The 11567-nt window shown below is 46.6% G+C and overlaps 1 protein-coding gene across 1 annotated transcript in view; it reads right to left on the reverse strand.

The window, feature by feature from the left end:
• LOC308466714 (uncharacterized protein) overlaps positions 1-10669 on the reverse strand; it is a 32815-nt gene extending 22146 nt beyond the window's left edge. Inside the window, exons 1-3 of the mRNA XM_080987814.1 lie at positions 10202-10669; positions 5993-6049; positions 3691-3728 (exon numbers count right to left, since the gene is read on the reverse strand). Coding sequence (XP_080843940.1) covers positions 3691-3728; positions 5993-6049; positions 10202-10369 — 263 coding nt within the window. The 5' untranslated portion in view covers positions 10370-10669. The remainder of the gene's footprint in view (positions 1-3690; positions 3729-5992; positions 6050-10201) is intronic.
• Positions 10670-11567: the final 898 nt, after the last annotated feature.

Below are 11567 nucleotides of genomic sequence, written 5' to 3' on the forward strand. Positions count from 1 at the left end.
ACAAGTTAAATCACTTTCCCACACCTCCAACATCCAGGCTACCTTCAGAGGATCCTCTAAAGCATAGAAACCATCATGAGGCGCAATGCCTTCTTCCCTGACACACTTCTTCATCCACAAGAGGAGACGCTTCCAATCATGGTTTCAAACAAACCACAGTTTCCCATGTTTGGGTAAACCAGGCAACTGTGGTTGGAAGTTTCATATCTCCTTCCTTTGCACCCAGAGGACAGAGAGAGCATATGAAGAAGAAGAAGAGTTTGGATTTGATATCCCGCTTTATCGCTACCCTAAGGAGTCTCAAAGTGGCTAACATTCTCCTTTCCCTTCCTCCCCTACAACAAACACTCTGTGAGGTGAGTGAGGATGAGACTTCAGAGAAGTGTGACTAGCGCAAAGTCACCCAGCAGCTGCATGTGGAGGAGCAGGGAAGCAAACCCGGTTCCCCAGATTACAAGTCCACCGCTCTTAACCACTACACCACACTGGCTCTCAAACCTTGTGCCAGATCGTTGTTATAATGCCAAGTAACGGAGAGAAGGAAACAGCTGGTTTCCCAAACTCTCTGTTTATTTATTCCTCCCCACCCAAATAAGGTTGTGATCACATGTGAGAAGCAAGCCGAAGTTGCTATTCAGACCAAGTGAAATAAATGAACATACCTAAGTTGGGTCCGTTAATTTTGATGGGTCTGCCATGAGTAAAGCATAGTTGAATCTCACCCCTTGTACCCAGTATCTTGTTGAAGTGGCCCCCATTGAGTACCATTACAGTGGTACCTCAGGTTAAGTACTTAATTCATTCTGCAGGTCTGAACTTAACCTGAAACTGTTCTTAACCTGAAGCACTACTTTAGCTAATGGGGCCTATTGCTGCTGCAGCGCCACCAGAGCACAATTTCTGTTCTCATCCTGACGCAAAGTACTTAACCTGAGGTAATATTTCTGGGTTAGCAGAGTCTGTAACCTGAAGCATATGTAACCTGAGGTACCACTGTAATGCCAAATTGATTAAAAGTTAATTGGAAAACATGGCGGAAATGACTGGTAGAATCCGTGACCAGGGAGAAGAGTCGGTGGAAGAAGATTGGAAGAAATTTAAAGATTATCTACAGAAACATTGTAAAATTAAAGAATGTTAGAGTGATGATGGATTGAAATTAAGTGGCTTCTAGCTATACAGGCTTTAAAGTTATATATAGATCAAGATTAAGGAAATGGAAATTTGGCTTTTAAGAGGTAAAAATTTTAATGTTATACTATATTAAGATTAAGGATTGGGATTAAAAAAGAGGGAAAGAAATTGCTGGACAAACAAAATTGAACTGGAATACAAAAGAGGGAGGTATGAGGAGGTCCAGAAAATAAGTTAATTTAAAAATGGTGATGAAAAGGTGGTATTGTTTTTAACTGTTTTCTTTTTTGTCTTATGTTTTTTGGTTTTTTTTTGGATTATGTATTGTGTACTTTTGAACTGTGTATTTTTCTTTTTTCTTTTTAATTTTTTTACTGATGTGTTCTTTTTATTGGAAACTTTAATAAATATCATTTTTTTAAAAAAAGTTAATTGGAAAACACAAGACGCACAGTTAGTTTTGCATGTCTGCACAGCTAAAATTGTCTGATGTATTCCCTGCAGTGGTACATGGGAGTTTTCTGTGAATTCTGGACCGTTTAACCAAACCAACCACATAGATATACTCCAAAACGCAACTTTATGGTGTATAAATGCATCACGATGCTGTTGCAAAAAGTTGGCTGCACTCAGTATGCATGCAAGATAGAGGAGTTGGCATCTTAAGAATTTTAGACCATCTGTTTAAAATGCTAGTATTACCCCCCTGAAGTGCCAAGGTGCCACTCATCTTCTGCCCTATGCCTTGGTTGGGATACGAGGCTGCTTCTGTTCAGACCCGCACCTTCAAGATGCCAATAGCTTGTGTCAGGCATTACCAAGCGCACCACGCTTGATACAGAATACAGTGGTACCTTGGGTTAAGTACTTAATTCGTTCCGGAGGTCCGTACTTAACCTGAAACTGTTCTTAACCTGAAGCACCACTTTAGCTAATGGGGCCTCCTGTTGCTGCTGCGCCGCCGGAGCACGATTTCTGTTCTCATCCTGAAGCAAAGTTCTTAACCTGAAGAACTATTTCTGGGTTAGCAGAGTCTGTAACCTGAAGCGTATGTAACCTGAGGTACCACTGTATGTATTAAGGCAAGCAAGGCGTCAAACTAGGAAACAGACCCCGCAGGCTCATCTCTTCAACAGAGAAGGGAAGGGTGCTGACCCAGATAACTGCAGAGTTCAGCAAAACTGAAAACAGGAGCCAAATCAAATCAGAGCCCCAGAAGATGCTGAAAAGCAACAACCATCCACAAGTTCCTCCATATATAGCCTATGGAAAATCTGTAAAGTGTAGACACTGGGCAGCATTCTATGAATTATTTGCACTAGTGCAAGGATTAGCACTAATGTAACAAATTACATTAAGTGAGGAGGAATTGAAGAACCTTTTAATAAGGGTGAAAGAGGAGAGCGCAAAATATGGTCTGAAGCTCAACATCAAAAAAACGAAGATCCTGGCCACTGGTCCCATCACCTCCTGGCAAACAGAAGGGGAAGAAATGGAGGCAGTGAGAGATTTTACTTTCTTGGGTTCCATGATCACTGCAGATGGTGATAGCAGTCACGAAATTAAAAGACGCCTGCTTCTTGGGAGAAAAGCAATGACAAATCCAGACAGCATCTTAAAAAGCAGAGACATCACCTTGCTGACAAAGGTCCGTATAGCTATGGTTTTCCTAGTAGTGATGTATGGTTTATGCTTTTGAATTATGGTGCTGGAGGAGACTCTTGAGAGTCCCATGGACTGCAAGAAGATCAAACCTATCCATTCTTAAGGATATCAGCCCTGAGTGCTCACTGGAAGGACAGATCCTGAAGCTGAGACTCCAAGACTTTGGCCACCTCATGAGAAGAGAAGACTCCCTGGAAAAGACCCTGATGTTGGGAAAGACTGAGGGCACAAGGAGAAGGGGATGACAGAGGACGAGATGGTTAGACAGTGTTCTCAAAACTGCTAACATGAGTTTGACCCAACTGCGGGAGGCAGTGGAAGACAGGAGTGCCTGGCGTGCTCTGGTCCATGGGGTCATGAAGAGTCGGGCACGACTAAGCAACAACAAATTTCCACCCTCTCTTTCTCCGACATATGCACTGCGCTGTCCCCAAATCTGCTCTGGAGAGTTGATGATCCCCTTCCTTGAAGATACAGTGGTACCTCAGGATGCGAATGGGGATCCGTTCCGGAGCCCTGTTCGCATCCTGAAGAGAACGCAACCCGCGTCTGCGCGTGCGTGGGTTGTGATTCGCTGCTTCTGCTCATGCATGTGACGTCATTTTGAGCATCTGTGCATGCGCGAGCAGCGAAACCCAGAAGTAATGCATTCCGTTACTTCCGGGTCACCGCGGAGCGCAACCCGAAAACGCTCAACCTGAAGCAACTTTAACCCGAGGTATGACTGTATTAGGGTGCACAGGGAGAAGAAGGGGAGAGCATTCCATTGCGCAAAGAGAAATCCTTGCACTGACAGAATAGTCTCCTTGGCGCTATGTTGAATGCAATCCACTTCTTCCAGCAACGCAGATCTGCTCCCCAGTTTGAACTCTAAAATAAAAAAATACTCACCGCATTAGAAGTGGAACTAAAAAATGCTGTCCGAAAGCCTATAAGTGGGTATAAAAACAAATAAAATAATTGCAGTTCTAGTAGATTTGCTGTCGATTCTCTTGAGCTGCTTAAATATACACATAATTTCAAGGGCAAACCTGCTGCACATTCAACACATTTTGGGCACATGGCTCATCTCTTCTCCGGGATTATATTCAGCAGAAATTCATTCTTTCAGCAGGACCCAGATTTGCACGATATTGACTGGTCAGGCCTTGCATCAATGATAAGGCCCCCTCCACTGTTTCTGGAACCATTTGTGAAGTGTAGACAAGCCATTAAAAAAGAATGTGACTAGGACCCCAGTGTGTCTCATCGCAGGAGCAATGATGGAGAGGCAGAGAAACAGTCCTCCCCCCACAGGAGTAATAAGTGGAACACACATTTTGTGTGCCAAATCTGGTTTAGATGCATCTCATTCTATTGTGTTCAACAGTACAATTAGTCGCAATCCAGTTTTGATGGCTTAAAGGTAAAGGTAAAGGGACCCCTGACCATTAGGTCCAGTCGTGACCGACTCTGGGGTTGCGGCGCTCATCTCGCTTTATTGGCCAAGGGAGCCGGCGTACAACTTCCGGGTCATGTGGCCAGCATGACTAAGCCACTTCTGGCGAACCAGAGCAGTGCACGGAAACGCCGTTTACCTTCCCGCCGGAGTGGTACCTATTTATCTACTTGCACTTTGACGTGCTTTCGAACTGCTAGGTTGGCAGGAGCAGAGACCGAGCAACGGGAGCTCACCCCGCTGTGGGGATTCGAACCACCGACCTTCTGATCGGCAAGTCCTAGGCTCTGTGGTTTAACCCACAGCACCACCCGCGTCCTGATGATGGCTTGCCTGTCCTAAAAATATATGCACTCAGGGAGCCCACACATTTTTTGCCTACAGACAGGAACTTTTGCAGTGCTGTGGGCAACTGTGTAAGCTTTATCTGATCAAAATGAGTATATGAGCTTCGTCACCAACGTACAGAAATAAAGCGGCTATCCCAGTGGTTGGCAAGGTTCTCCTGCAGTCTAGTCCAACTGCAAGGCATTGTTTCGGAATTCAACTTTCCCTCCAAAGAGCTCTCAGCATCATCCCTCGGGTTCTCAAGCAGACTCTCATCCAGGTGCTGGCCAGCCTGAACTTGCCTAGCTTCAGGGACGGAGTTTCATCAAGGAACCATAACAAGTTGGATGCTTTAGCCCCACACCAAAAAATGTGTTCTGATTACTTCTCCCGAACACTGAAGTGTCTTGCAGAACAGCCCTGGCAGCAGCTGAAGGACTTCCTTCAGGAGACCCCTTCAGCTAGGAAAAGGGGGTCCCATGTAGGCTGGGGAGGGTGCGATAGAAATAATTTTTTATTATTATAAAAAAATGTTGTTGTTGTTGTTGTTGTTGTTGTCTCAAAGGCATGCAGTTTGCAGGGAACCAGAAACACTGAGCACAACCACACCCTGAATTTAGATCACATGGCAAAAGCAAAAGCAGCACAGGACCACTCCTTCCCTTATTTTCTGCAGTTAAATGTAAATAACTTGAGACTAGTAGAAGAAGATGCAGTCCTTACAGTTCTGCACATCAAACCCAGACTGAGCTAGATTGCTTGGTCTCTCTAAGTCAGTCACATGCCCTGAAACCATGAAATGTTTCAGTGTAGTATGTTTTTTTCATGAAAGTCAAAGGAACTACTGCTAAGCAGTAACTGAAAGTACATCTCCTTTTGACTGCCAACTCCTGTTCTTCTTTCACTTTCCTAGTGCAAGTGGGAGCCACAACAAAATGCTGCGTCGCCTCCCAGTTTTCCCATCCCGCACGCCACTTTGCCACTCAGCATTCTGTGCTGCTGAGTCCTTATCAGGCTGGTTTTTGTGGGTTCCCCTCCCATTTAAGGTTTAACAGCTAGTGGTTTTTTTGTCGTTCCGCAAATCTTCAAATTCATCCCAGCCTGCTACTACCTCCCCCTCTTGTGCCGGAGGTATTATGTTGCTGTCCTGGCTACCCACATGAAGGCATGGAAAACCAGAATTCTGGAAACAGGTGCAATGATTGCTTAACAACCAGAGCCCAAGCCCAAGAAGCTCAAGTTCCTGCAGCCGTGCTCAAAATACAAAGCATGGTTGGGCCATTCTAGGCTGCTCAAGTTCCTTCATTATCACTGCTCCATCTTGGGAGGGTCTGGCTTCACTGAGAACAAGGATAGGAGTTCTAGATATGCACAGGATACTTTTAAAAAGGACAGAGACTAATCAGATTGGAATGGCTGTATACTCACAGTGTTGGCCAAGTGTACGCAAAGCCGCAGCGAGAAACCAGACAACCTGGGACTCCACTGTGAGGGAAAAGAGGGGAAGGGGAGACAGAAGAGTTTAGGGTTAGTGTTAGTTTAGGGTTAGGGTTAGCATTCAAAAACCAGCAGAAGAACATTTCAGTCCTCTAAGACACACTGCTGCTGACCTGGAGGAAATTATAGGGCACTGTACTGACCTTGCGTCAGTATGGCCCACAGATAAATTCCCCTTCTGCACAGAGGTTTGGACTGCAAAACTTGGGGAAAGGAGGTAGATGCACATGCATATTGATTTGGAATGATACTGGGTTGTTTTTGTGGGAAATGTTTTTGTGGGAATGTTATGGATAATAGGAGAGGATATCTTGATTAAATATTATCCTTCCTCCCTCACGCTAGTGAGTCAAGTAGCAGAGCATATTTCCCTTATAAAGCAGGAAACTAGTTTGCAGATTCCGGGTTTTCAGCATTCGAAAACCAAAACGTTCGACTTCCAAAGCGTTCGACAACCGAGGTACTAGGAATCCTCCCCTCCCCAAAATGACTTTATTTTAGGGCGGTGCCATTTTGCTTCCAAATCTATAGGCGTGGGTCCACTCATGTTCAAATATTTTTCTTTAGTACCAAATTTTTAATTCCATTACAGAATTAATACAAGAGAATGCCATTTAGCATAAGGTTAGCAGTTTATACTCTCAGTCATAGGTTCCTGTATTAGGTAAGAAGCCGAGGGAAGGAGTAATGTTATTTTACTATCCATTTATACCCCACCCCCATCTTTGTTTACAAAAATCAGCATAATACAAAACCGGATTAAAAATACAAAACGTATCCGGCAAAGGTCGTAATTCAAAACAGCAGATAAATTCAAAAACCAATTTAAATTGCTGCTCTGAAGGAAAGCAGTAGTGGTTGGGCAAGGAAGGCTGAAAATGACCTTTGCACAGAGAAGACGTAGCTCTTGAGGTGTCGACATTCAAAGTGTTTGCTATACACAGCAGCCAAACCAGTCATCATATGCTCTTTCTGGCTAGAGACAGAATAGGTTTTAAAGGGAAGAGAAAGTAGCTTGAAAGAAAAGCCACTTCCCACAGTGTCACGCGCATTTATTTTGTCCCACTACAGGGACGCGGGTGGCGCTGTGGGTTAAACCACAGAGCCTAGGACTTGCCAATCAGAAGGTCGGCGGTTCGAATCCCTGCAACGGGGTGAGCTCCCGTTGCTCGGTCCCAGCTCCTGCCAACCTAGCAGTTCGAAAGCACGTCAAAATGCAAGTAGATAAATAGGTACCGCTCTGGCGGGAAGGTAAACGGCGTTTCCGTGCGCTGCTCTGGTTCGCCACAAGCGGCTTAATCATGCTGGCCACATGACCCGGAAGATGTACACCGGCTCCCTCGGCCAATAAAGCGAGATGAGCGCCGCAACCCCAGAGTTGGCCATGACTGGACCTAATGGTCAGGGGTCCCTTTACCTTTTATCAAGTATAAAACCTGATAAACCTTCTTTCCAGAGGCAAAAAAAAGCAGCATGATGGTACAGAAACTGAACACACAGTTCTGAGGAATCCTCTCATATACAGCAGTCTTTTCAACCTGGGGATCGCAACCCGCAGGTAGATCCCAAAGCCCGTGTAAGTGGGTCACGGGCTTTATAAGTAAACCCAAAATAATGACTGCTTTTAGTTCTTAATTGGTATGATGTAAACCTCTTAAGAACTTTTTGTTTCGTTGGGACATCAAAATGATGTGTTAACCTACGTCTGACATTTTAACTCTTAGGAAATGTTCTCTGGCAAGAGACGGCAGTCAGTTTGCGACAAAATGCTCCGACCAGTCAAACCACTCTGCCGCCAGGGTTAATTAACAATTAAATCAAGTCTGACCTGAAGCTTGCTTAGGCAACGTTTGTCCATTGCCCTTCCTCTGAATAAACAAAGAAGTCTGAATTATGTTACTCAAAAGTGGTGTTTGTCATGGCTCCAAAATGGCATGGCTCCATCAGCAAGGATCCTCTAGTCCAGGGGTCAGCAAACTTTTTCAGCAGGGGGCCAGTCTACTGTCCCTCAGACCTTGTGGGGGGCCGGACTATATTTTGAAAGGGGGGGGGAATGAATGAATTCCTATGCCCCACAAATAACCCAGAGATGCATTTTAAATAAAAGCACACATTCTACTCATGGAAAAACACCAGGCAGGCCTCACAAATAACCCAGAGATGCATTTTAAATAAAAGGACACATTCTACTCAGGTAAAAACACGCTGATTCTCGGACCGTCCGCGGGCCGGATTTAGAAGGCGATTGGGCCGAATCCGGCCCCCGGGCCTTAGTTTGCCTACCCATGCTCTAATCCAACCCCCTGCAATGAAGGAACCTCAACTAAAGCATTCGTGGCAGATGGTCATTCGACCTCAGCTTAAAAACCTCCAAAGAAGGAGAAACCACTGTTCCACTGTTGAACAGCTCTTGCTGTCAGAAAGTTATTCCTGATGTGTTGTCAGAATCTCCTTGTAACTCAAAGCCATTGGTTCGAGTCCTACCCTCTGGAGCAGGAGAAAACTAGCTTGCTCCATCTTCCATGTGACAGCCCTTTTAGGTATTTGAAGATGGCTATCTCCTCTCAGACTCCTCTTCTCCAGACTAAACATACCCAACCCCTTCAACCATTCCTCATAAGGCTTGATTTCCAAACCCTTGATCATCTTGGTCACCCTCCTCTGCACACGTTCCAGACTGTCAATATCCTGCTTAAATTGTGGCACCCAGAACTGGTATTCCAGGTGTGGTCTGGCCAGGGCAGAAGTGAGTGGTACTATTACTTCCCCTGTTCTGCACACTATACTTCTGTTGATGCAGCTAAGAATAGCATTAGCTTTATTTGCTGCTGCATCACACTGTTGACTCATGTTCAGCTTGTGGTCCACTACCTAGGCGCCATCTCCCTAAGACCCTGGGTGCCAAGGCACCCACAATATGTCCCATATAGGGACCAGGTGCCCACAAAATGTGGAGGCAAGTGCGCAGCACCACACCCCATGGAAAGAGCAGGGAGTTTGTGCCAGGGTGTGAAAGAGAGAGCACAGAGTTCGGGCAGAGAGAGGGAGGGAGACTCCAAGATCCTTTTCACATGTACAGTGGTACCTTGGGTTAAGTACTTAATTCGTTCCGGAGGTCTGTGCTTAACCTGAAACTGTTCTTAACCTGAAGCACCACTTTAGCTAATGGGGCCTCCTGCAACCGCCGCGCTGCCGGAGTACGATTTCTGTTTTTATCCTGAAGCAAAGTTCTTAACCTGAAGCACTATTTCTGGGTTAGCGGAGTGTGTAACCTGAAGCGTATGTAACCTGAAGCGTATGTAACCCAAGGTACCACTGTACTGCTAGTGAGCCAGGTGTTCCCAATCTTATCACAAGCATAGCTGTCAAGCTTCCCTTTTTTGCGGGAAATTCCCTTATTCCAACGCCTTTTCCCGCTGATATCTCGGATTGTTAGATATCCTGTAGACTGTCCCCAGGACGGGTGAGGCTGCTGATCCCTTCTTTTCGAGACTGCTGATCCCTTAATTTTCAAATCTGACAGCTATGATCACAAGGTGCAGACAGGATATGCCAAGGGAGCAGAACCTCCCTTACTTAAGCAAATTTTATTTCCTCGATGGCAGCTGCCACTCTCGGCTACGCCCATGCATCTGATATTGGAGCATCGGGTTCTTCTTGCCTAAGGGCACAACCTTGCATTTTCCCCGTGGTATTATCCCATTATTCCGTGGTAGCCGTGCAGTTTTTGGTAACAGGAAGCCCCAAATTCAGACTGGAAACCTTCCATAGCTGTCAACCTTCCCTTTTTTTGCAGGAAATTCCCTTATTCCAGCACCGTTTCCCGCTGCTATCCCGGATTGTTAGATATCCTGTAGACTGTCCCCAGGACAAGTGAGGCTGCTGATCCCTTCTTTTCGAGGCTCCCCGGGACAGGTGAGGCTGCTGATCCCCTATTTTCAAATCTGAAAGTTGACAGCTATGAAACCTTCTCTTTTAATAATAATTTATTATTCATTATCATTATCATTATCATTATTATTTGAGGTTCCTATCGCAGAGCACTTAAGTATCCTGGGCTGGCAGGGCGATCATCCGAGATCGAGGCCCCCCAGCCGCGGGGCCAGCGGAGAGCGGATCACCCCGACGCCCCCCACTCACCGCATCGGCCGGCGGCCTCCCGCCTCCTCCTGCGACTCGGCCGGCCTCCCTTCGCGGAAAGGCGGTGCGCGCAGCCCCGGTGACGCGCCGCACGAAGCCCAGGTAGAAAAGCAAGAGCCCGGCGACTGCAGTCGACCACAGCAGCAGCGAGCAGCTTTCGCCCTCCATCGCGGCGGCTCTTCTGCAACCCCGGCGCCTCCTCCCTTCTCCTCCCCTCCGGCTTTCTCGGGCTGGAGGCGGAGTTGCGCCTGCGGGTAAAACAGGCTTTTTGCGCCCCCGGAAGGAAACTGCAACGGTTGTTGCTGCGGTTCTTTTACTCCGGGGTAACTGCCAGCTTACGTTTAAGGGGGAACTCCGCGCCGAGACTACGGAGGGACAAGGCCAAAGAGGACTAACCCCTTTCTGACCCCAAGTAAAAGAACTGCGTTAGCCGAGTCTTTCCGCCAAGTTGGATAAAATATGGGGGGGGGGGGCCGCCAAGTAAGCCCTACCCCACATAAGCGATCACCTGACACTATTTGAATGGCAATGCCCATCAACTTTGGGAGGGCCCCCTGCACCCTCAAATATTTATTGGGGGGCTTGGCCCCTAGGATTGGCTCCTATGCTTTCTGCACTCTGGGTTTTTTTGGTTCACTTTTACGCACAGCGCCGGGGCAGCAGGAATTATTATTATTATTATTGCCCCGCCTTTAATTGATTTCTGAATCTCATTCAGTCTGCAGACAGAAAGACAGTGAGCTAAAGCAATGGGGATAAGCCATATGTAAAGGATTAAGATTTAGGCCGAAATCCTAAGCACCCTTTACATACTTGACTACTGTAATTCGCTCTACGCGGGGCTGCCCTTGAAGCTGTCCCAGAAACTCCAGCGGGTGCAGAATGCTGCAGCGAGGCTCCTCACGGGGTCTCTGCCATGGGAGCATATTCACCCAGTGCTTTTCCAGCTGCACTGACTCCCGGTGGAGTACAGGGTCAGATTTAAGGTGCTGGTTTTGACCTTTAAAGCCCTTCACGGTCTAGGACCCTCGTACCTACGAGACCGCCTCTCCTGGTATGCCCCACAGAGGACCTTAAGGTCCATATATAGCAACCCCTAGAGGTCCTGGGCCCTAAGGAAGTTAGATTAGCCTCAACCAGAACCAGGGCCTTCTCAACACTGGCTCCGGCCTGGTGGAATGCTCTGTCTCATGAGACCAGGGCCCCGCGGGATCTGATCTCTTTCCGCAGGGCCTGTAAGACAGAGTTGTTCCACCTGGCCTTCGGCTCAGAATCAGTTTGATTCCCTCCCCCTTTTCCTTTTTCCTTTCTCTTATGATGAGATTGCTCCCTAATTGTTTTAATGTTGTATCTTAATCATTTAAAT

The sequence above is a fragment of the Podarcis pityusensis genome (genome assembly GCF_964106645.2).
Source record: "Podarcis pityusensis genome assembly, chromosome: 17".
Classification (NCBI taxonomy): Eukaryota; Metazoa; Chordata; class Lepidosauria; order Squamata; family Lacertidae; genus Podarcis; species Podarcis pityusensis.